The sequence below is a fragment of the Gorilla gorilla genome, chromosome 18, assembly GCF_029281585.2.
Source record: "Gorilla gorilla gorilla isolate KB3781 chromosome 18, NHGRI_mGorGor1-v2.1_pri, whole genome shotgun sequence".
NCBI lineage: Eukaryota > Metazoa > Chordata > Mammalia > Primates > Hominidae > Gorilla > Gorilla gorilla.
The window spans coordinates 107023949-107049989 of NC_073242.2; the positions used below are offsets into that span (position 1 = coordinate 107023949).

Genomic DNA, 26041 nt, shown 5'->3' on the forward strand with positions numbered 1-26041 from the left:
AGCAAGATCCATCTCTACAAAAAGTAAAAAATAAAAAAAATTTAGGCAGGCATGGTGGCACTCGCCTGTAATCCCAGCGTTCGAGAAGCTGAGGTGGGAGGATGGTTGAACCCAATAATTAGAGGCTGTGGTGAACTATGATCACGCCACTGCACTCCATCCTGGGTGACAGAGGGAGCCCCTGTCTCAACAACAACAACAAAGAAATTATTTTTCAAGAATTCTCAAGAGTTACACTTTTGAAAAAATTTGATCAGATCCCCTTTACACCTTTTATTTCTTAAGAGTCTGATCTTATTAACCTTCTGTCACTGGAAAGGATGAAGCATATTTTTAACATATTTGAGGAAGACCTTTTTGGGATTTCCAATATATTTGTGTAATTACTGTTTAGATAATTTATTATTTCCTTTACTCAAATATTTAATGAATAGCTTCTATGAGTAAGGCACTATAATAGACAATCTAATCATGATCTTGTGACCACTTGATTGACTTACTTAAGGGTATGAAAATAATAAAGAATGTATGAGAAGAAATATATAACTTTTAATAACACACTAGAAGCTCAGTCAGGAAATTGACAAAGCTATTTCTTGAATTACAAAAAAATGAGAGAAGGCCACAACAAAAGGTATGGCAATTTAAAATCTGTCAGTAGCTTGGAAATAGCCTTACTATTCTTGGAAATTGAGAGGCTGAAGTAGTCCTCAAATTTTTCAGTGAAATATGCTGCAGTTTGCCTGTGGATGACCTTTCATTCTTGGTATGAATTTCAGCTTCATGAGATGGAGTGACTATGTGTTGTGCCATGTAGGAATCCTGGCCTTAACTTGATTTCAGACAGAAATGAAGCACTAGTATGTCATCGGAAAACTGCTTTAAAATAGACTTGAGTCTTTTAGCATCGATCGTGTGATACAATTTTAATAAGGATCTGAAAGATTTTGTCTTCATGGAGGCAATTGGTTAGGCCTTTGACCTCACTATATGTGTTGAAATGTAAGGATGGGTGTTATTCCAATGTTTTATAAAAAATAACTGTTGATTATATTTAAGTCAAGTCACTGAAAATAAAAAAGATGAGGCAACATAAAGATTTGTGAAAAAAGGTGGCATATACTGTTAACAAAAATCTGTTTATGCAATTTCCTCCTTCCTGCTCACAGACAACTGTGAGCAAGCTGACGTGATTTAGTGTGGTGATACTAAGGGAAGGGCTCATAAAAAAGAAAAAAAAACACACTTGTAGTCTTGGGTAGAGAAAATCACTGGCTGTCAAAACACCACATGAGGGGCTTGGGTTTATCTTCACCTCCACCAGAGTGAACTAGTCTGTTAGGAAAGGGCTTCAATCAGGTTGATAAAGCAATGCTTGCAAGACAAAATATTCGTTTATCAATTTACAACATTACTATCACACAGATCAGAATTTAAGAAAAATTGTAACTGGAGATATTTTTTTTTCCCTGTAGGCAGACTCAGTGAAAGACACATTACAATTGAAAAGGTTATACTGAATTAGAGTATGGTGAGTGAAAAACTAATTTAAAAAATCAGTAGTAATTAGAGCTAATTTAATAAAACACCTACTAGGACCAAAGAGTTCTGTGTCTTCCTGAGAATATATTTCAGTGGAAGAGAAGAGACAAGCAATTTAAAAAATCTGTCTATCCATCTATCCAGAAAAAAATCTCTATATGTAGAGAAAAAAATGTATATAATATAGAGAAAAAATATATATATAACTATATATAGTTTTTATAGTTTATAGTTACATAGTTACATATTTCAGTGGAATAGACAGCCAATAAAAAAGAACTATTTGTATATATAAAAGATTTTATATAACTATATATAGTTTTATAGTTTACATGTAGTTATAAACTACCATAAGCTTGCCAGGCTGCAAAGAGTCTCTGGTCCTTCTTCACAGGCCAGAGAAAATATTTAATCTTCTTCCTCTCCTTTAATGAGACCCACCTGCTCTGTAATCACATTCTCACCAGTAAATTGGGCTTCTTTGTTTATAGATTTTGTTCCAGCACATGTCATATGTAGAAGGACCCTTCTCCCATTCCCTCGCATATTAATACCCTGAAATATGTTAGGGTTAAGTCTTGCTTTATTCTCAGAGCTGGTGACTCCGTGCGTGACTGGTAATCTCTACTTCAATCCAATATAATTGATTTTCTGGTTACAGTTTTAAAGGGTAATTTAATTCCCCTTACTTGCAAGTTCAAGAATTTAATTTGTGGTTCATCTGTCCATCTTAAAGATAATTATAGCTAATCAGCATTTTCAGTGTGCATATCGACTATCCTTTGTATCTGGATATGGGGCAAATGAATGAGGTAAACGTGATTCTGAAAAGTAAGTACAGTTTTCGGCATGACTTTATTCTTCTAATAAGAATGTTTTAAATACAGAGACTGATGGTAATGATAGTAATGTTTAAACAAGTTTAGAGATTAAACATACAACAGGAGGACTATAGTTAATAAAATTGTATGGTATTTGAGATTTTTGTTAAATATAGTAGATTTGTCACAAAAAAGTAACTATGTCAGATTATAGATTTGTTCATTTGCTTTATTACAGTAACCTTTTTACTACCTCTGTGTTTCCTGTAACATCATGTTGTAAAGCTCAAATATACACAATAAAATTTATCTTAAAAATGACTAAATTACATGGAAACACTGTTTTTATAATATAGGACAAGACTGAAAGACTGTTAGTGTTACTCATTCTAAGATAGATGATGTTATTATTCCAGCATTAAGTAGTTTTGTTAAAAATGTACCTTCTTCTTGGTAAACAAATTTGGTAGAACCCTATTGTGGAATATTTCAAATAACAAAGTTATTTTAAAATATAAATATGAAATGTTAGAAATTTCAATAACATGGAAATATATTAATTTGAGATACTATGTTTAACACTTTACCTGCAAATAAAATGTGTGGATATTTGGATATATAATTTGGATTTAAATTATAGTCTCCATCTTACTAAGTGGGTCTATGTTGGTAATATTTATTAGCATTAAGTTTTTTGAGATTAACATTTTTTAAAAATTTGAGATGGATCTCTCTCTCTGTCACCCAGACTGGAGTACAGTGGTGTGGTGCAATCTTGGCTCACTGCAACCTACGCCTCCCAGGCTCAGGTGATCCTCCTGCCTCAGCCTCCAGAGTAGCTGAGACCACAGGCACATGCCACCACAGCAGGCTATTTTTGTATTTTTTGTAGAGACGCAGTCTCCCTATGTGCCCAGGCTGGTCTTGAACTCCTGGGTTCAAAAGATCCACCCGCCTTGGCCTCCCAAAATGCTGGGATTACAGGTGTGAGGCACCACGCCTCACCTGCAGATTAGCATTGTTGGTAATCTCTCAGAAGTGGCTGTTGCAATGAGACCACGTGAAAGAATACAATGTATTTTCTCCATTGCTTCTTCACCCTCTCTGCTAAAAGCTGGTCATAAAGTGTGTTCACATCTCAGAGTGAAACTCTGAGGAAAGATTAATGCTTTAATTTCTGAGAAAAATCAGTAAAAATAAATAGAAAGCACTTTTAAAAAATGTGATCCAGTTGGGCAGCAGTTATATATGACAACTGAAATAGGAATAAGGAAATGATAAATGGAGTTTCAGAGATGCAGCTAGCCTTAGCCCACATCACCCGAGCAATACAAATCAGAAGGCTTTTGAGCAATCCCTGACGTTTCAAATATTAGAACAATTAGCTTCAACTAATCTAAACTGTAGGATGTCATGCAAAGTAAAGGAAGAATAAAATAATGCACAAAACCCTTGTATGACTAAGTGATAAGAATTAACATCAGCGTAATGCAATAGATTAGACACAATGAGCAGCAACGCAATGTACATCTCCTCCTCTCCTCCAGATAATTCCAGCCATCACATTACATTGCTTTTTATAATAAAATGGATTCGCCTTCTGTTTGTAGCCTGTCTTTCTCCATTTTTGTTCTTAGTTGTGACATTGGGTCTTTACTATCCTTTTCATGTTCTTTCACTTTGTCCTTTGTGTGTGTGTGTGTGTGATTTATGCCTATCTTAAAGAGTCCTATTCAGAACTGCCTCTTATTGTCTTCTAAAAAATATTTTGGGACCTAATGCTAATCAGTGTATTGAACGCGTGCCCTTGACTTGCTAACACCGAGGACTTAGCATCCAGTCACTGCTGTTATCGTAGACTCACAAACATTCTCCAGCCACAGAAATGATGGAGAGAAAAGAATCAATCATTTTTAAAGCTGAAATGTGACAGTGGTCATATTCTATTTTGGTTTGTAAACTCAGCATTTTCATAGAAGCTTCTTAAATTAGCCTTGAATTGATTTTTATTCAACCAGCTCCGCAATTTTTGTTTCCAGTCTCAATTCTTTTACTGACAGGTTTTCAAATGGGGCTAACTTTATTTCAGTACTTTGTGACTCTCACCTGGAGGAGAAGTAAGGACCCCTGACATAGAAGTAACTTGCTTTGCATTCGAATTGCATGGAATCTATAAATATTTATCGACTTTTTAAAGTGAACAATTTCTAAAAACCACATGCAAAGGTTGATGTTGAACTCTAAACATATTGAAGCTCTGAGACTGTAGTGATCAATCTCAGCTGTGTGTATGTGTGTGTGTGTGTGTGTGTGTGTGTGTAAACGTGTGTATTTCTGTGATTTCACCTGGTAGCGAAATTTCTAGGTCACGGCATATGCATAGGCTAAGCACAGGAAATAGTGCCATATCTCTGTTCACCATTGGATAGCTTCCTTTATAAAGTGGCTGTTCAGATCTGTTGCCCGTTTTCTACGAGATTGTCTTATTTTTTTAAAAAACTTCATAAGAATTCTTTGTATATTTCAGGTGAGTCCTTTTCATATAAATTTATTATAAGATCTTCGACCTCTCTGTGAGTTGATTGTGCTTTCATATTGTTAATAGTGTCTTTGAATGGACACGTTATTAATTACAATATATTCCAGATTATTATTTTTTTAATTTCGGTTTTTGATATGCTAAAATGTAGTTATGGGAAGAGAATATCAAGCAGCCTTAGGTTTGAATTCAGTACAATAGAGGTCTCATTTCTCTTTAATATAATCAAATCGTTTATCTTAAGTACGCACTTCTCCCATCCTTGAGGCATCTTTTTCATGATTAGCCTAAGACGCCCCGAGTGTACTTTTCTATATCCAGTAGGTAAATCTTAGCGATCATTGACTGAGGTCAGAATTCAGATGGGATGTCTGGGGATAAGAGAATGTGATTATTCATCAGTGAACAACAGTTGATTTCTCTAAAATAGGCCTTAGCATGGTCAAACTAGAGACTCGCTCTGGCTTCAGTGTGTGAGAAGTCTAAATAGACTCATTCTTTCTGCTGCTTCTACGACTGGGGCACGTTTTCACCCCTGACTTTGGTTCAGGGAAAAGTGACTGAATTTTCTGCCCATGACAGTCACTTGCAACAGCTGCCTCTTTGAACCACGATAGTTCTTTGAACACGAGGAAGAATAGTCCTCTTCCTCCCCTCCTTTCCAGGACTTTGCTTAATGAAGAACATTGCGTGACAAACTTAGAGCTGGGCCTCCAGATTCCCTGCCTTCTATGTTAACCAACAGCACTATTTCTGCAAGGCAAAGTTTTCCACCAGGAAGCGAACAGGGTTGACGGTCCAATGCTTGACATATAGAAGACAACTTTTTCCCTTCAATCTCCTGACTTGGTCCTGGGCCCAGCCTGCATGCCCTGTCACTATTCTGCCCCAAGTTAATTTGTGGTTGGGGCTTTGCCTGTTTTTCTTTGTCATAGTGTCAAAGTCAGGGAGTGTCCTTGTACTGTGCCAGGCAAATTTCTATAGCTTTGAATTTTGAAGAGAAGGTTGAGGATCTTGATTTCTTTATTTCTGTAAGGCCCCTGGGTGAGTGGGTGAGTTATGCAGTTGTTCCCAATTAATTCTCAATAATATTCAAGCACAGCGCATGAATAATTTGCCATTAAAAATTTAAAGTGTAATCTCAAAGGTCTTTCTGCCACAAAAATAGTGGAAAATTGGCATAGGAAAGAACCAACTTCTACTCCATGACATTAACGTCTGTCGCTTATAGTAATTTCCTGAGAATAATAAACATGAGGAAAGGGTTTGGTGCTGGGTCTCTACTCAGCACCCGGACAAATTATTCAGATGCAGGCCCTCAATACCATTGCATAAGTGGACAGGTTCAGTTAAACTCAATAAACATGGAAAGGTTGGGCATTTGTTTCACAAGATACTCAGTGTTTGTGAAGTCCCGAAATTCATTATATCTGATATAACATGGCAGGTAAATTGATAGAAAATTAATTGGAAGACAGTTCCAAACGTAATAGCTCAGTGGAAACATCCAGAATCAATTAACCAAACTGCAACTCATTTTAATTGGACACACTCTAACCCTGAAAAGGCAGTGGAATCTTTAATTAAGCTTTCAAGCCCAATCCTATTTACATTAGCCACGTTTTTCGAATAGTTACATCTGAAAATAAAGTTATTGACTTGAAACCTAACAGTAAAGGAAAAATTCTAAATACATGTATGACACAACGGTTTGTGTCTAATTAGACATTATGTTTTCTGGTCATTTAGAGTGTAGCTTAAAACTATTTGGTTAGGTAAATAACAAAAGTACAGAATTAAGATGTCATGTTTTTAAAGTTGTGTACTGATTTCCTTCTCACTCTTACAAATATTATCTAAGCACATATTTCACATGTATATACATTTATTTTCTTCTGCTACTCACCCCACACTCTGACTTTCTTCTTTACTGTGTATTTATTTTTATTATCTTGTGGTAATCTTGTGTTTCCCCATCTAAATTTATTACTAGAGTTTTTTGTCAGCAAGATTGATTTCATATAGTTTCATACCTTCAGTGCCCAGAAAGAGCTGCTAAATAAAGCTTGGAGAGCTGAAGTGCTGTTCAATCCAAAGATGAGCTGATGCATACAAGAAAACAGATAAGTCTTCTTTTACCAGATAGTGGTGTGAAGTGCAAAGAAACTTCCTTGGAATGGAAGGCTATCTGTGGATCTGAATCCTGCCTCTGCCTCTAACTACAATGTGTTTATTCTAGTATTTCCTCAGATGGACCTGTGGGCCAATCTTTGAAATTCTCTATGCCCCTAGTTTCCCATCATCCAAAACAAACTAAACAAACACAAAAAAAATCAGAACAGCTGGAAATGGACTTTAGTCAGTTGTTGGACCCCAAGTTATTCAGTTACGTTGTTACTGGCAGAATGAGATAAGCCTGTGAGTTAGGGAGACTGTGCATGTTTCAGAGCAGCAAATGTATAACAATGTGATTTAATGTTACTGTATACTGTAGACTGTATACCATGATTTAATGTGGGATAATACAAAGTAAATTAAATACACCAAGAGCACACCTTTAATTCAGAGTTCACAGAATGTGGCCCCCCTGCAAAAAGTTCCTGTGCCAAAGTGAAAACCAAGATGTGAGCTGGACCTTACCCAGGGAAGAAATATCCAACAAGGACGCCAAAAGAATCCTGGCCAAAGACTTTGAGCCCTGGGAGCTCACTGAGTTGAGTCAACAGAGTGGAAGAATAGGGAGGTGTGAAGATAAAGAAGTAGCAGCTCTGGTAAGGAAGAAAAAGAAAAATCTTGAGGATAAGGGCAGAAGAGAGACTTCAAGAATGGCAGGTCCTCAAAAAACTACAAATAGAACTACAACGTGATCCAGCAATCTCAATAATGGGCATTTATCCAAAGAAAAGAAAATCAGTGTATTGAAAAGACAGCTGCACCCCTAAGTTTATTGCAACACTAATGACAATAGCCAAGATGTGGAATCAACCCAGTTGTCCAATAACAAATGAATCGATTAAAAAAAGTGGTGTATATATGTAATGGAATACAATTCAGGCATAAAAAAGAATAAAATCCTGTCACTCACAGCAACATGGATGGAACTGAAGGGCATTATGTTTAGTGAAATAAACCAGGAACAGAAAGTTAAACACAGCATGATATTACTCATATAAGGAAGCTAAGGAAAGGGTGATCTCATAAGTAAAAAGTAGAACAGAGGATACTAGAAGATGGGGAGGGTACAGGGAAGGGGCACAGAGATTTGTTAAAGGATACACTGTTACAGCTAGACAGGAGGAAAAAGTTCTAGTGTTGTATGCCGCTGTAGAATGACTATAGTTTACAATAATATGTAGTTTCAAATAACTAGGAAGATATTGAATGTTCCCAACACTAAAAAATGATAAATGTTTGAGGTGATGGTGATGCTAACTACTCTGATCTGATCACTACATATCATGTATATCACAACATTATGTACACCATAAATATGAACAATTATTATGTGTCTATTAATTTTTACAACAGAACAACAAAAAGGAATAAACAACTCAATTGGGCACCCATATTAAAAATCTTAAAAAAAATGGCAGAAGTAAATGTAAATGTAGGAGGAATTAAACAAGAAGATTTCCAGGCATTCCAAAACTCTGTGATGAAATTAACTCCACGCCTACCATGCCCACTTGTGACAATGGCAATATGTTGACACTCTCTAGATTTATAAATAGATTTATAAATAGAACAGCCAACACCCTTAAGACCTTGGCATCCTTCACTGAGGAGAAACCAAGTATGTAAATGGAAACATTTTGAATAGATATTTAAATACAGCAATTTGGATATAGTTATAGCTATGAATCTGAATTCTGAATAGTGTTAGTGTCCGTAAGTCCAGAATTCTCAGGAATTCTTTGAGGTTCCTTTTCATAGTCTTTCATTATTTGCAAAGAGATCATTAGTTTATTAGAAATGTTCATTAAATTCGGGCCTCATTCTCAGTCTCAGAGACCCAAGCATCTCTGTGGGGCAAAAAGAGTCCCCCTTTACCCTTGAAGCACTATGCCCATTTCTCCCATTTCTATGTATATTGTGGTTTAACAAATGAATGGATGGATTTCATAGTTATAACACAGAAATTATTTGTCTACCACTGTTCTTTGTGCTGGATATACAGTAGCAATTGAAGTAGCCCTTGTTGAATGAAGGCTAGATTAAGGAGCTACCTAAATGATTTGGAAGAAAAAAAGTGAACATGTTTTAGGAAAAGAGAATTTATATGTAAAGAGTACATACAAGGTCCTGGTGATGAGACACCATCATTTATCCAAAGATGGAGCTTCTTTTTAGAGGCCTCATAACCATCTAATTGCCTCTCAATAGAATTGCCAGGTTATTTAGGTTAGGGTACTCTTTTCCCACTTCAAGTTCTGAGCATTAACTTAAGAGTATTCCTGGACACAAATTTATGTATGAATCTACCCAGGGCTTACACTTCTATCAGGGTAGTGCTTATACAATGATGGTCTGGTGATCATCTGAATTAGAATCTCCTGCAAGCTTTGTTAACTGTTGAGATTCACAACCCTATTTTTGGACCACATAACCAGTATTTCTTGGAGCAAGCTACCGAGTCTATTTATTAGAAGCTCTACATGTGATTATGTGTTACCCATATTTCTTAAAGTTTGAGAACCTCTACCTTAGAATAATAGGGTCTGATTCCAACCCAACATTGTAGACCTCTTCAAGGGTGACTTGATAAGTACATATGGTTATGTATTCAATAAACGTTACCGTTACATCACTTATTTCTGTATCGATCCCCTTTTGCAATTTTGTTAAGAATCTTTCCAAGCATAAAACACTGAACACTAGACTAACCTTTAGAAAAACAATCACTGGGAAATATGTCAGCCAAAAACAAATAATCTGACATTCAATTACCGTCTTTTCAATGAATGGATAACAACCAAAGGACCATATCAATGCACCATCAGAAGATCTCAAGGACTCCTTCATAATTCTCACAAAGTTAAAACTGTACCAGAATCAAGATCAGGTTTAAATATGAAGGACAAACCACACTTACCCAGCAATATATACTTATTCAAATTCCCAGAAAGTAGTTTCTACATTAAAATAACGATACATGTCACTGTTATTTTCAATGAGAGTAGTGTATGACCTCTATTTTATTCCTCAATTTAAAGATCAATAAATATTTTTTAGAAAAAAATGTAACATATTCAACTTTTAAAAAAATTGAATTAAAGTTGTATCTTTCTTGGAGTCTATATTTGACCATGAATTGTGTTTCCAAAATTATATTTGCTCATCCATTTTTTTTTGCCGTTCTCTGTAAGGCCTCAGTTTTGTTTGGTCTTTAAATCCTGAATAAAACACCTAGGAACATGTTTCCATTTGCAGTATTTCCCTTTTAGGTGGAACGGCCACCAGACAGAGAGGCTTTCTGGGCTGCATTCGGTCTCTGCAGTTGAATGGGATGACCCTGGATTTGGAAGAAAGAGCCCAGGTGACTCCAGAAGTGCAGCCAGGTTGTAGGGGACATTGCAGCAGCTATGGGAAGTTATGCCGCAATGGAGGGAAATGCAGAGAAAGACCCATTGGGTTCTTTTGTGACTGCACTTTCTCTGCATACACAGGGCCATTCTGCTCAAATGGTAAGTGTGGCATGGAAGACTGTAAGAGGAAAATTTATTCAATGTGAATTAAATGTCTGGCCGTTCTTTTCTTTGCAGCTATTTGAAACAAAAAAAATTCAATTTCTGGATTTCTTTGGCAAAGTATCTATTGAATGTAAAGAATGAGTACAAGATCCTGGTGATGAGACAGCATCATATATTCAAAGATGGAGTGCATCATATTTCATTACTTAAATATTTGACTCATTTATGAAAAGCTAGTGTTTGTTGATGGTAAATCCATTAATAGTCACCTTTATGTATTTTAAAGTGTTAGTTGCTCAATCTGCTTTTTTCTACCTAGTGTTGATGCTCTTAAATAATATGGCTGTCAGCAACCTGCCCCATGGGGCAATTCTTTATTTTAAAATCATTTAAAGCATTACTTTTTTTTTTTTTATTTGAGACTGAGTCTTACTCTGTCACTCTGTCACCCAGGCTGGAGTGCAGTGGCGCAATCTCGGCTCACTGCAACCTCCACCTCCCAGGTTCAAGCGATTCTCCTGCCTCCGCCTCCCGAGTAGCTGGGCTTACAGGAGCCCACCACTATGCCCAGCTAGTTGTTGTATTTTTAGTAGAGATAGTGTTTCACCATGTTGCCCAGGCTGGTCTCAAATTCCTGACCTCAAGTAATCCACCCACCTGAGCTTCCCAAGGTGCTGGGATTACAGACATAAGTCCCCATGCCCGGCCCTGTTACTATTATATTTGTTGAAGATATTCAACAATGCAAGCATATTTAAGATGCATTGTTTTTTATTTGAGTTTTTCAGACATATTTTTTCCAGAAATATAAACAATATACCATTAAATATTGATGCATTACAAAAATAGACACACTTATACATTAATCATACATTTTATTGTATGATATGTTGAATATCTGCTGGTGAAATAAAATAGCAGAATACTTTTCAGCGTCTCTCATTATCTGATATGCCTCATGGGAGAAGAAAAGAACAGTTGTAGGATTAAGTGTTCTGGACAGACTTCCATGAATATACAAACATTTATTACTCTTTCATAGTTCCTCATAGAAGACTGACATCCAATTTAAATTCAACTACTTAAAGTGTCTCTTGGCTATTGAACCTTTTCCTGAAGGAGGCTAACAAAACTTGGCTCCAGATTAAAACAACTCCTGACTTACAAAGAAAGCATGGGGATGAGTTAATAAAAAATTGGCCAAATGCTCTTTTCAAGTCATCTGCTTTTCTCAGGAATAATCTATAATTTACAAATCAACTTGTGATCATAATCATATACTGCTGGTACCATTCTAGGACACTTTTCATGTTTAAAGTGATCATTAAGACCACTTCATTAAAATAACATGTCTTCGTTTTCTGGATATAAATAATTTCCAGTTCATCTTGCTAAGTGAAACCGTAAATGTTACTCTGTATGCACATATTATATTGAATATAAAATGCATGTTATAGATAATAAATAATGAAACAATAAAAAAACTCTAAAATGTCAAGGGAGCCTAAACATTACTGTATGATCCAGTAAGTATCATCTACAACTTGTATTCAGTAACCATTTTCAGTAATGGAGAGAAGCAGATTCAGGGATTTAAAACTAGTTATTTCTTCTGCCATCTTCTTCATTTTCATACATATGTATTTGGTGTGTGTGTGTGAGAGAGAGAGAGAGAGGAAGACAGAATTTGGGATATTAATCTCATACCAGGAAAATACTACACTTTTGTAAAATGATTTAAAAGAGGTTGGTTAGTTCTGTTTTTTGATCCTGTTTCCCTGTATCACGTTAATACTAGACTTAGCTTTCTTTTTATAGTACACAATAACTATGAGAAAATGTTTAGACATAAAGGAAAATTTCTGCCTCTCGATCCTGGGAAAGAAGAGAGTCTCTCAAACATCCTTCCTTCCTAACTATTTTGTAGATAGGATGCCCTAGACTTCCTTTAAGATACACTTCATTTAAGATTGTACTATCTGCAATATAACAGATGGGAGTTAAAATTTAAATAAAAAAGTAGATGATCAAGGAGATAGAAGACAAGCCTGGTTTGTGTTTGAACTCAGATAAGAAAGCATTTAACTTTCAACTGTAAAATTATACTAGTGCATTAATTATATGTCATTTTAACAGAAAGGCATTTCAAAGATCATTATGAAAGCTCTATTAACTTACTTTATTATTTGATTCTAGTTTGGGGTTGGTTCTTCTATCTATGCAATTCATTATTTAAAGAAACTAAAATATAATTATTGTAACTAAAACAAGATCCTTGTACTTAAAATTTTTGACAAAAAAATATATATATTATTTCAGAGATTTCTGCATATTTTGGATCTGGCTCATCCGTGATATACAATTTTCAAGAAAATTATCTTTTAAATAAAAACTCCAGCTCCCACGCTGCTTCATTTCATGGTGATATGAAGCTGAGCAGAGAAATGATCAAATTTAGTTTCCGAACAACACGAACACCAAGCTTGCTGCTTTTTGTGAGCTCCTTTTACAAAGAATACCTTTCTGTGATCATTGCCAAAAATGGTGAGTTCTTTTTAGATGAGAGAGAGAAAATTAAATTAGAACACTAGCTCTCTAATAATATGGATCATTCTTGTGTTCTGGCTTCTCAAGCTACAAACAGAAAAATTGAATGTGCCTGTTTTTTGTATTCATATTTTTAGTACTATCCTATAAGTATAATCTAAAAGGATTATTTAAAATGATTAAGATGCCTTTATCTCTTTATGATTTTGATAATTTTACATATTCAATGTATAATTTTATTTATATAAAACATTTATTATATTATTGTTAGAAGCTCCTTGACTATTCCATATGAATATCAATATTTGTTTTGTAGTTCACTTTGAAATAAGGTGTCTTGTTGTACATAAGTATTTCCTGCAAATCAAAGTAAAGAAACATTAAGGGAGTGTTAATAAACCAGCATTATGGATAAGAATATGGCCACAAGATGACCTTTTAGTTAAAAAAATCATCATGGGAAAAAAAATGGTATATCCATGCAGTGTTAAGGGAATGTAGATTAGGAAATGTGGTTCCTACAGAAAACCATTTACTGCTATTTTTCTCTTTCCCACATCTAGATTAAAGGTAAAAATTTTGGAAATAACTTCTCTGGATAAGAAAAGCAAACATACAAACATGTGACTATATCATTTCAACTGATTCAAATATATCCCAAGGGTACTGTACTGAACACCAAAATAAAAATAAGATTGTTCGATAAGTGTATTTATTCTTACTGCGCATTTTGAGCTTGAAGCTTATTTATATATTAGGGCATTTTCTTTGTCAAATTGAAAGATATCCTGTGAAATAAATTAACTGACATCTCTGCAGGCAATTAAATGAGTAGTACTAATTCTGATGGTAAATTTGGCTTAAAATCATTCATCTTACCATTATTTCATTTCAAAGTCTGTGACCATGACCACTTGGACATATTTCTTCTCTTTAGTAAAACTACATTTGCGTTTAATAATTTCATTAATTGTTGTATTTCCAGAGTGTGAGATATATTTTTTAAATATAGGAACAGAATATTATTGCAGTATTAAGCAATAGGTTGGCATTTCAGAAATACTTAATATTATTTTTTAAGTGAGAGGCAAGTGCAGAGATTTGCATATGCTTAATCTGAGTTGATGTTAAATTAAAGATTTGCAGGAAAGAGAGTGCTTGTGTGCAACATACTTGGTCATGATTTTGAAAATACATTATTGCAATTTCACTTGGAAACTGACTCTTGGGGATTATAAAAAGGTATCTTCCAATTTTTCCCTCGAAATGAATAAATAGCAACAAAAAATGACTCTGATTTTTAAGTAAGCCGTTCTCAAAGTACGATTTTTACTAAAAGAATCACAATTTTTCCCCACTCTAGGAAGTTTGCAGATCAGGTACAAGTTAAATAAATATCAAGAGCCTGATGTTGTTAACTTTGATTTTAAAAACATGGCTGATGGACAACTTCACCACATAATGATTAACAGAGAAGAAGGAGTGGTCTTTATAGAGGTAATGTAGTAAATTCAGCAGAAGCAATCATTTTAATGACTCTCCAGCATGAAGGATCTCAAGCAGAAATTTGATAATGAACACAATGAGCAGAAACACTTTCAGTGGTCTTCTTCTATAGATAATAGACCTCAAATGTAGTCAGGATTCTTTTAAGCAATACGATTTTGTTCATTATATTATTAACATCAGATACTTTAAATGTCAATCTTTTCTAACTTGTTTCTGCTCAGAAGGAAAATGCTGTCATAGTGTGCTACTGGTAGGACCATCGCTATGCTAATGAAACTGGTTTACTTTAGATAAATGCAGTAATAAATCTATCAGAAAATAATGATTGTAATATCAGAATTTTTGTTAATGATATGAGTCACAGCAAAGAAAGTGGAATTATTCATGGAGCCAGTTTTTGAAGAAAAGCACTAATAATTTTTTGGTCCTCTGCCTAGAAGAAAATTTCTTAGCTGCCTACCTCAAATAAAAATACCAAGTAAAAGTGTTAAGGTGAAAAATAACCTTTTGTATCTTTTTGTTGGCTTCATCAATTTTGGATTCCTTATCCAGTGGAGAAAAATAAAATGATACAAGGGGATAGAAGATAGGGTGCACTGGCATCTGAGGGTAGTATAGAAATAATACTAATATTATATTATATATTAACAATTATATAATAACACTTAGAAAAACCTTTCTAAGTGGCTAAGCTTTTAAATTTTGTTTTTTTCTAAATGTTTGGGGCCATGCTAACAACTGCTTGATGTATCTTTTTCTCTTGTCCTCTGTTGCTTCCTGTCTTCTCAATAAAACGTCATCCATATGGATGTTTTTATCTTGTGTAATAATTTTGTAGATTGACGGTAATACAAGGAGACAAGTTCACCTGTCATCAGGCACAGAATTCAGTGCAGTCAAATCTCTGGTATTGGGCAGGATTTTAGGTAAGTGAAAGAAACAAGCTTTCCCCTAACCTTGCTAATCATGATACATAAACATGGATCAGAAAAGTCATATTACACACACCCACTTCGTCATGGCAAAGGAAATCCCTTGCCTATTTTGATTATGAAGTGAGTGATAATCAAGACAGAGGCATATGCAGGCATGAGTAGGGGCGTCCTGTGTGATGAGCAAGCATCTTCCTTTGATGGTAAGGTCACTCTGGTCTCAGTCCTGTCTCAATAAAGTATAATGAAATATGGTATTATTCTCACATTTCAAAAATATTAAATAGTTGAAAATAAAAAATAGCAAAGTATGTATTAATTAGGTGCCAAATATACAAACTTTCCTCTAATGATAAAACTAAGATTAGATTTAAAAAATGGAAGAAGAATACAATTACTTTTTATTCTAGTTAGTTAATATGTTTCAGGTTATGACTTGGATTCTATTTGCCTTGTTGCAATGTTGCCCTTGGCAGCCACGCTTGCTCAGATGCAATCTAAATGCCTTATAATGCTTATTTATTTCCATCAATTACCTTTAATTACAGCACTGGAGTAGAAATGCACTGCTGCCATTTTAACATCAGAATATGTTTGCATTTTTTTACACTTGCCAACAAGGATTAAATTGAAAAGTAAATTTTAATAGATATTTCTTTTTTAGTTATACATTAATCATTAAGAGTATTGGAATTTCACCTTATTTGAGGAGAGGGGGGCTCTTGTAGCCTAATTTTTATTCCTACTCTGGTATTTGACACTAATCTGAAATATTTTGTCCAAGATAGTAAACGGAATTTTATTTTTTGACCTTTGCAGTTATTTGTACCTCAGTTAATCATTCCTTATGTTGCCTGTAGCTAATCTCAGAATCTTGAGAATGTTTGATTAAACCCATAGGTGAATGATCAAAATATTGGCCCCTGAGAAGGTTAATAGTTCAGCAAATAAATATTTATAGGCTTTCAAGTGCTATGATGAGCACCAAGATTATGTGTTCTTATTCTCCAAACAAACAGGGGAAATACCATGAATTGCAATGTTCTTCCATTATCTATAGTGGACAGAAAAAAATATGTGCAAAGTACTTCTTAGATGTTTGGAAGCTTAACTGAAAAATTCCAAGGGAGTCTCACAGTGTTATTACATAAATCCAGCTATTTAAGACTGACATGTGTATCATTTGCTCTAAGAATATGTACATAGCCAATAACATATTTAGCATGAAATGACGATTCTACTTTATTCTGTTGATTCAAATCTTGTCCCCTGATGTATAATTAACAGATAAGACAGTGTGCACTCTTAAGTCTGTGCACATGGGTATTAGCTGTAGACAAAACTTCAGATGCATAGAAAAACATGGCTAGGCTCTCCCTTTGTTAAAAACAAAAGAGAATATATTTTGTTATTTCATATTTAGTATTGGGAAATATTTATAGCTATTTCAGGCCACTGCGGAGGTAAGAACATTAGTGTCCAGGAGACTATTCAGCTCTGGGTATGTAACTATCTAGCTCTGCCTATTTAGCTTTGGATATGTGACTAAGGTATTTCTGAACATTATTTTTTAATAGCATTATAGGGTCTTATTCCATGTATAGCTATGGCATAGCGTAGGAAGCCAAAGAGAATTGTAAAAGTCTAAACAAACAAGCAGCAACAAAAACAAAGCCTCAACTGTTTTAACTGTGGGACCCATCTACTTCCCTGCAGATGGCTCTCAGCTTTGGGGGAGGTAAGCATGCAGGTGGCTGGGAAAGGGATGAGAGCCCCAGAGAGACCCAGGATGAGGCAAAGATGTAGGGATCATAGGGTGGAGCCCCAACCTCTGCAATGAGGCAATCTGTCTAAAAACCTCTTTGCTGAACATCAGGCTCACAGAAGACTCAGCTCCTTATTCTGTCCTCACTTAAGCCTACCTGCGCACATAACTATTGTTATTTACAGAATTAAAAATATGTGCAACTGTGATTTGGAAGAGTCCTCATCCCCCAAACTCTACACTAGTACAGTAGATGCCATTAATGAGTGGAATCATAAGCTGATACTATGTCAAGATGTCAAGAAGAAATATTAAGTAGGTTTTCTGTGCAAGATATTATACCACTGTGAGTAGAAATATATTCAATATATTATAAAACAATTGGGAAGCTGATTTTCATCCTATAAGGAGGATTGTATTAACCAAACAGTAGAATAACATTCACTATATAAGTTCTCATTTCCCTTTTTGTAAATGAATAAGGGAGATTCCTATAGAATTAAAGATGTTAAGGTTTTTACTCGAGAGTTGCATATTATCCAAATATGCATATCATATATGCTGAAAAGTGAAAGTCCAAACTGAGCAATGAACTTTATGGTCTCAGTCAACTAACTCTCCTAAAAGTATAAGTGATAATTTATTTGGCATATGTCTAAGGTATGGATCTTGATTAGGGACTAATCATTTGTAATTCAAAGGAAACCGATAACTTGTGGTCAAATTTTGTGTGGTATATGAATTTATAGCAACATGTTACATAGTATATCCTTATATTTTAATGCAGTATATTTATAGTGAAATAGATGAACAAGAGTTATTAATATTTCAAAGAGGATTGTTCTGTCTTGAAGTCACTTACTGTGTTAGTCCAGGTCCTCCAAACAACAGCTGTGAAGACAGGATTAAGCATATGAGGATTTTATTAAGGGAACAATCATGTAAGAGAAAATGTGAAGGAGCTGGCTAAGGCAGACAGGACCGTTAGATGTCCATGACACTCTGTCTACAGGGATGGAGAAAGAGAGGGAAAATTAGACAGAAGCACAGAAGTGTCTCAGACCAATGTGCAGTCTAAGAAAGATTTAGCAATGTTCGGGGAGCCATTAAGTTAAAGTCAGCCTCCAGAGGAGTCCCTCGTTTGCCAGGGATGAGCCTGTCTTGGAATGCCTGCTGTGACCTGCCATTGCCTGGGGGCAGTCCTTGGGAATCATGGCCTTGGTACAAGCATGAGGATGGATTTCAGAGCCCAGCAGTGGGGACCCTTGGTCAATTAATCTCCCTGTAGTTCGTGGTCTTTGAGGCACATTCTCACGTTTCTGCACTTATCAAATATGTTTTGCATTTTTGTAAGCCCAGGTGACTCCTTGATTCATATATTAAATACATACCTTGTGATCACCTACCATGTAAACAGAGAATGCCACTCAACAAGGTAGACGTTACATCTGCCCTTACAGAGCTTATGGCAGTGGGGATTTCGATAATCATGATAACAAAACGTGCCTTTGTATCGACATGAGTGTAATGTGCCCCAATATTGCTTTAGATAAAGTAGTCCCAAATTACCCTCCAAGTTAAAATATATTAAAATTCTTCTGTTTTTATAATGTCTGGATATTTCTTCTAAGGGAGTAGCACATAAACATTGCCTTTTTTTTTTTGGAGTTGTAATTTGCCTACAATTACAACAAACGACTTAAGTATATAATTATCCCATGCTTTTTCAGGTGGAAAAAGAGATATAAAGGAAATATTTTCCCTCTCTTGAATTTTTCCAGTACTCATTTCTTAAATGTAGAAAACATTCTAGGGGTAATTTTGAATTGCTGACCCTGTTAAAAAACATTACTAGCAGATATTGAGAAAGGTGGGTGAATTTTAAGAAACAGTATCAAACTGTACTATGATGACATGGTAACCATTTCTAACTACCTGTTACAATTAAAATACAGAAGTACTTAATAACTTTGGCAATAATAATATATTGAAAGTTTAGAGCTATAGTGGGAAGACAAAGGTTTTAGTTAAACAGCTGAGTTCAAATCCTCTCATAATCAGCAGACTACATTGCATTTGCTTTTTATATTTAATTTTACTGTAAAATTAAGCTCTTGAGTTCTATTCCTGGACACTTTTATATGTTAGATTAGTTTTATGATTTATTTAGGTAAAAACTGAGAGATTGTTTTCACTCTTTCTCAGCATATAGCTTTTCTATATTAGATATGGTGGTCCATAATAATCATTTCTCTGTTTTGGGGCTGCAGAGCCAAGATGTACTTTCAAATTACTGCAGTGGAGATTTAGGCCAGATGTAAATAAAGTGTGTAGGCAGCAAGGAAAAGGAAGTCTACTCAATCTCCTCTGATGAGCTATAAGAGAAATCTCCAATGTATCAGAAATTCTTTATGTAAAACTTGCTTCAGTGCTCAGAGGTGAGACAAAAGGTGACCTAGGTAAATTAAGGGAACTGTGATTTTATAAATATATCATGAAATAACTTTCAAAATAATGGATTGGTTATTTTAAAAGCATGTTTTAAAAGGAAAGTGCAAGTTAGAGCAAGAAAAGTAAAATCAAAATCTATCTTACAATCTTTTAAAAAAATGTATCAGGTCCATTGATTTTTAATTTTTTTAATAATTAAAATGTCATAGACTGTCTTCAGTGCGTAGCATGACTTTCTTCTTGTGAAGGCTTTAGTCGATTCCACAGGGTTAGCCATACTGTATTGAGCTGGCCATACCTAGAAGCTTATTCTTGTAATCATAATACATGAAAGTAGATCAGAGGTGTCATGTTCCAAATCCAAAAAGTATTCATGATGTTGAAAGAATCACATTACCTGATTTTAATAGTAGAACAAATGATAACTTGGAAGTTGAGATTTTGTGAGAAGCACGTATAGTCATAGGCAGGTGGTCCCCGTGGGGTGGGCAAGTGTATTCCTCTGACAATGATGTCACCTGCAAAGCTTTTTATTTGGCAGCCAAGCATAATAACACATAGAGCTCTAGTTACACTTAAAAAAATATCAAATGATAAAAGCAAGAGTCACCAATCCAAAATTATATATTTTCAGGTGCCTCAAGTCTACAAACCTTCATACAATGATAAAACAAGAATTTCAAAAATAAAAAGGAGAAAGGGATTGTTTATTTCTTTAATTACTAACATGCCTTAAAAGGTACCCAGCCAGGCACAGTGGCTCACGCCTGTAATCCTAGCACTTTGGGAGTCCGAGGTGGATGGATCACGACGTCAGGAGATTGAGATCATCCTGGCTAACACGGTGAAGCCCCATCTCTACTAAAATACAAAAATTAGCCGGGCGTGGTAGCATGCGCCCGTAGTCTCAGCTACTCAGGAGGCTGAGGCAGGGGAGTCGCTTGAACCCGAGAGGCAGAGGTTGCGGTGAGCTGAGATTGTGCCATTGCACTCCAGCCTGGTGACACAGCAAGACTCCATTTCAAAAAAAAAAGGAAAAACTAAAAAGTGCCCACACCAGGAATAAGTAAAAAATAAAGCCCCGATTAGGCACTGATGATAATATGTGAGTGAATTTATTAAAGAAGAGTCATCCATGTAAGGAAGAGAAAGGAAGGGATTGCCTGGGGTGTGAACATGGAACCTGTGAAGTAGAGAGAGGGCACTATGCAGCCACAACAAGGAGATACTGCAAGATCAGTATGATCAGGGGTTCCTAAACCACGGGCCATGGACAAGTACTGTGCTGCACAGCAGTAGGTGAGTGGCAGGCAGGCAAGCAAGCGAAGCTTCATCTGTATTTACAGCTGCTCCCCATTGCTTGCATTACCACCTGAGCTCTGCCTCCTGTCAGATCAGCCACAGCATTAGATTCTCATAGGAGTGAGAACCCTACTGTGAACTGCACATGTGAGGGATCTGGGTTGTGTGCTCATTATGAGAATCTAATGCCTGATGACCTGTCACCAACTCCCATCACCCCCAGATGGGACCGTCTAGTTACAGGAAGAGAAGCTCAGGGCTCTCACTGATTCTACATTATGGCCAATTGTATAATTATTTCATTATGTATTACAATGCATAATAGAGAGAAAGTGCACAATAAATGTAATGCACTTGAATCATCCCAAAGCCATCCCCCCACTCCCATCTGTGGAAAACCTGTCTTCCTTGAAACTGGTCCCTGGTGCCAAAAAGGTTGGGGACCACTGAGGCTGATGATATTCCAAAGGACTAATCAGAATCAGAGCAGAGAAATTTGAATGCTACCAGCATTGTCTGTTAAATGTAATGGGATGTTAGAGATGATTCTCATGCCATCATAGTACAATTTAATATTATTACATAAAAATTATCCCCCTTGCTTGATATCTGCTTGTAATGCTTGCTAATGATGATTGGAGTGAAAAATTGTCACTATAGTTCATCCTCATTTGTAGAAATGAGTACTAGAGGATGGGGAAGAAAGCATTTCCTTTCTTTCTGGTCTTCCCTGTGAAAAGGCAGATAGTCTGATGTCATGTCTAAGTACTTTGTTCACAATGTACATAAATTCCAATGCCAAAGTGACTGACTTGTCAATCAGCTTCCTTAACATAAATATTTACTAGAAAATTATAGAAAAAGAAATCTCTCTAGGATGTAATTAATTAAAGGAAATATACAGATACAAAGTTGTTTTGCCAATTCATTAAGCTATTACTGGATCACAATTCCACCACATGGGGAAAAAGAAAGATCTCAGTTAAGATATTTACATAATCTTATTAAAGTTGTATAAAACCTCTCATGGGAAAATATGCCCACATTTTGAATAATGATGTAATTTAACACACAGTAAAAATGACTGAAAAAAATCACTACTCAAAAGTTGAATGAAATTTATAATTACTATTTGTTATTTTTTGTGTCAAATACATAATGGCACAAGAATACTAACAATAATGTATTGATAATTCATGATGGTAGCAGTAAAAACCAGGTTGCATCAAATTAACTTGGTTGACATTCATCCATCATTAATAGGGTGTGCTACATTTGCTTTTTATCTCCAAAACTCATTGTAAATTTAAGTTCTGAGTTCTGTTCATTTTTATGTTATAGGAGTTTTCTATAAGCCTGGAGATTATTTTCACTCGTTCCGAGTAGTAGCTTTGGTATATTTAGAGGCGATGACCCATAGGGATCATTTATCTCTTTGGAGTCCGCAGAGCTCAGGAAGCACACCTCAGGTTTCTGCAGTGGCAATTTAGGCCAGATGTAAATAAAATGTGTGGTCTGAGAGAAGAGGATGTCTACTGACTCTCCCCAGAAGAGCTTTAGAGACAATCTTCCATCTCAAGGATATTTTAAGTAAAACCAGCTTCGAAGCCAAAGGGGTACAAAAGAAAGTTTAATTAGTTTACCTAAGTACACTGTGATTTTTGCAAACATCTTGTAAAATGACACTTAAAATGAGACAGGTTATGTTGAAAGCAAAAGGGAAATACCTGCCACTGTAAGATAGCTGCCTGTACATAACCTGTGCATTAATCAGGCTTTCAAGTTTATAACTCAGTACAGTAGGTTTGGTTGGCAAACAAATACCTTTTATGATAAACTGCCTCTTTATCCACATAGTATTTTTTTTTGTCTGCTTTGCCATTTTACTTTCCCACTAACCCTTTTTTGTGTTGAGTCCCTGGTGGAATTGTGTAAAATAGTAAAAGTGCACCATTCAGTTCCAACCCTGGCTCTCTTGATTCACTGCACCATTTTTTTTTTTTTTTTTTGGCAAGCCTTCTTAATGGATTCCAGACATTGAGATCTTTCTTTTTAAATGACTCCTCATAGGTAGGACATATAAAGTACTTCGTTTTCTGAGTTTTTATTTTTTTGCTTACGCCACAGGAAATTTCATAAAGCACTCCTTGTAATTGTTCTTGCATGTATTGTCGTATCTTTCAAAAAAACAGTCGTTTCTCTGTAATAGAAGGGCACTTCACCAAATTCTAATTTCTCGGTACTCCATTTTTCTTGCAGGCCTTTTGTTAAAAGGTTTCTCCTTTTGACAAGCAGAAGTCACTCCCTTTGTTGGAAAATGCACTTGAGGTTACTTTTTAACAGGCACAAACACCCAGAAATCCGAGTCAGTTAAGGATTATTATGACAAGAAACACCTAAAACATGACTGTTTTATCCAGATTTCTGTGAAGCAGGAGACATTTGTCATCAGTCTCTCCCTCCACCTACCTTGTTCTAACTCATTACACTATGTTGGCTTTTTGGGAGTCAGATAACAAGAAAAACTTATATTTTTGCCCGTTGGCTTATTAGCACAATTGTCAAAGCAGATATCTGATGCTGTGTATTTCTAAGGCCAGCTTTGCTTATGAGCAACTTAATGTAGCTGCTAATTTTGTTTGGACTCAATTCTGGGAGGACGGCGGCTGATTTGCTTGTAGTTTCCCTCCACTTCCGATTCGAATTCTACCCCACCGACGCTTCTGAAATGAGTTGTTGGTCCAGGCGGACAGGCAGGGGGATCCTGGAGGGAACCAGTGAGGAGGCTCTTGTGGGGCTTCCTACCTTCTGGGTTGGAAGGAAGTCCGGGGGCCAGCCTAGGAGAATCTCAGGGGGGGATTTGAATTGTTTGGATCTTGGGGATTGCTTGCCTTACAGAGGTCCCTGGGCCCCATCGGGAAAGATAAGCGTTAGAAAATATTAGTGTGCCCATTTTCTCTGTTTCTCAAGATGCCAAGATGACCTGAAATTTGGGCCATGCCCTCTCTGTCCCAAAGCTGAGTGAGGAGAGGTTTCCTCTTAGGGCTGTGGCCTGCAGCTCTGCTCCTGGTCCACCCAGACCACCACACTGTCTACGCGCCCTGGGTGTGAGCCACCTAAGGTGATCAGTGGCTGGGCACCAGCAAGCAGATTAAAAAGTAAACTAACAAACCAACTCCAGACTTAAAACCATTCAACATCAATAAAAGGAGAAAAAAACTAAACCAAAATGATTTTCTATCAAAATAAAGCTATTCAAGGAGACAGACAACAACATGAATGAGGCTTAGTAAGAGTACTTTAAGGAGATTCTCATAAAGCAAGAAAAAGACCTTGAGGATCTAAAAAGATATGATTTTTTTCCCAAACAAAAAATATAACAGGAAAGAATGATCTTTTTTGCTACTTGAATTTGCATCTGGCAGATCAAGTGAATGAAGTATTTGACCCACAGAGATATAAGTCTTAAATAATAGAAATCAGGATGGAAATAAAATGAATTTAGAGAATATATACAGGAGACCTAATGTGAAAAATTGGCATTCTAAGAGAATAAAAAGGATGAAGGTGAAACAGCAGTAGTGTGCAGATTATATGAAAAATTCCAAGCTAAATAAAAACTTTGTGTCTGCAGATTGAAAGGGCTTATCATGTTCTATGCAGAATACTGAGATAAGATACACACTTAGGGACAATCTGATGAAAATTCAAAAATCATAGGATATCTTACAAATTTTGAAAAAGAAGTAATACAGCCAGAAGATGCTGGAATAATATCCGTAGTGTACCAAGGGAATAGGGCTGCAAAAAATGTCACCCTTAAAATAAACATAAATATAACCTAATCCATCAGGGTAATTTTCTGTTCCAGTTACAACCATCATATTGTCTAATTTGTTTTCTTCATAGCATTATCAGTCTTTAAAATTCTCATTTAGTTTTTGTTTCTATGTTTATTGTCTCTCTCCCTTTCCCCGCTAACATGTAAAATACTCAAACATCAGGGCATTTGTTTTCTGTTTCTTTAGCTCATAAAAGGATAAATATTAACTGACCATGTGTCCATTTTGAGTTTTAGCGGTCATGGTTTTTGTACAATAATTTTGAACTAGGTAAAATGTTTTCAATTTGTAAGTGTGAGGCTTTAAAAATATATCTCATATCAGACTATTACCAGAGAAGTAAATCTTGTCTGGCGGGGTGGGGCTGAAAAGGGAAGATTTGTTAAAGGGCTATGGAAATTTTATTCAACATTTTAACCTTGTAGAAGAAATGTGAAAAGCACTCTCCCAATTATGCTCCTATGAGAGTTTTTCTTTTTAATTTTTATTTTCTTTTTAATTTCTCATTAAAGTAAAAAGAAAAAAAAACTCCAAATCAAGAATGTGGTCTTTTTCATGTATATATGTTTAAATCTACATATATTCAAATGAATGATTGCTAAGGTGGACTAAATGATTTCTTTGGTTCCATACACATTGATGAACTGCCTCCTATATAATGACGTTATGCTGGATGTTGGCAGTCATCTTTATGTTTGAGGAGCTCACAGTATCGTATGTAAGCAGCAGAGTGATGCTCCCTCAGTGCTATCTTTGGGTAATGAAGAAGAGCAAGGTGGGTCAGAACATGGCTCAATACCAGATCCCTCACAACAGGAAAGTGATATAATCGCTCTGATTTTCCATTTTCTTTTTATAGAGGATGATATTCAAAATACTAAACATTGTATCAGGATTTTTATTATTACATAGAAAACGTGAATGAAAATAGAGCCCCTCAAAATTGTTTAAAAACTTAGATATAACTGGCCAGGTGCGGTAGTTCATGCCTATAATCTCAGCAACTTTGGGAGGCCGAAGTGGGTGGATCACTTGAGGCCAGGAGTTCGAGACCAGCCTGGCCAACATGGCAAAACTCCATCTCTACTAAAAATACAAAAA

At 35.7% G+C, this 26041-nt stretch overlaps 1 protein-coding gene across 3 annotated transcripts in view; it reads left to right on the forward strand.

Annotated features, from left to right (window-relative positions):
* CNTNAP4 (contactin associated protein family member 4) overlaps positions 1-26041 on the forward strand; it is a 281020-nt gene that overhangs the window by 247018 nt on the left and 7961 nt on the right. For 2 of the 3 annotated variants that reach the window (XM_004058016.5, XM_019012821.4), the window contains 4 exons: positions 10347-10586; positions 12912-13136; positions 14503-14636; positions 15487-15574. In XM_004058016.5, coding sequence (XP_004058064.5) covers positions 10347-10586; positions 12912-13136; positions 14503-14636; positions 15487-15574 — 687 coding nt within the window. The remainder of the gene's footprint in view (positions 1-10346; positions 10587-12911; positions 13137-14502; positions 14637-15486; positions 15575-26041) is intronic. The other variant, XM_055366612.2, reaches the window with a different exon arrangement.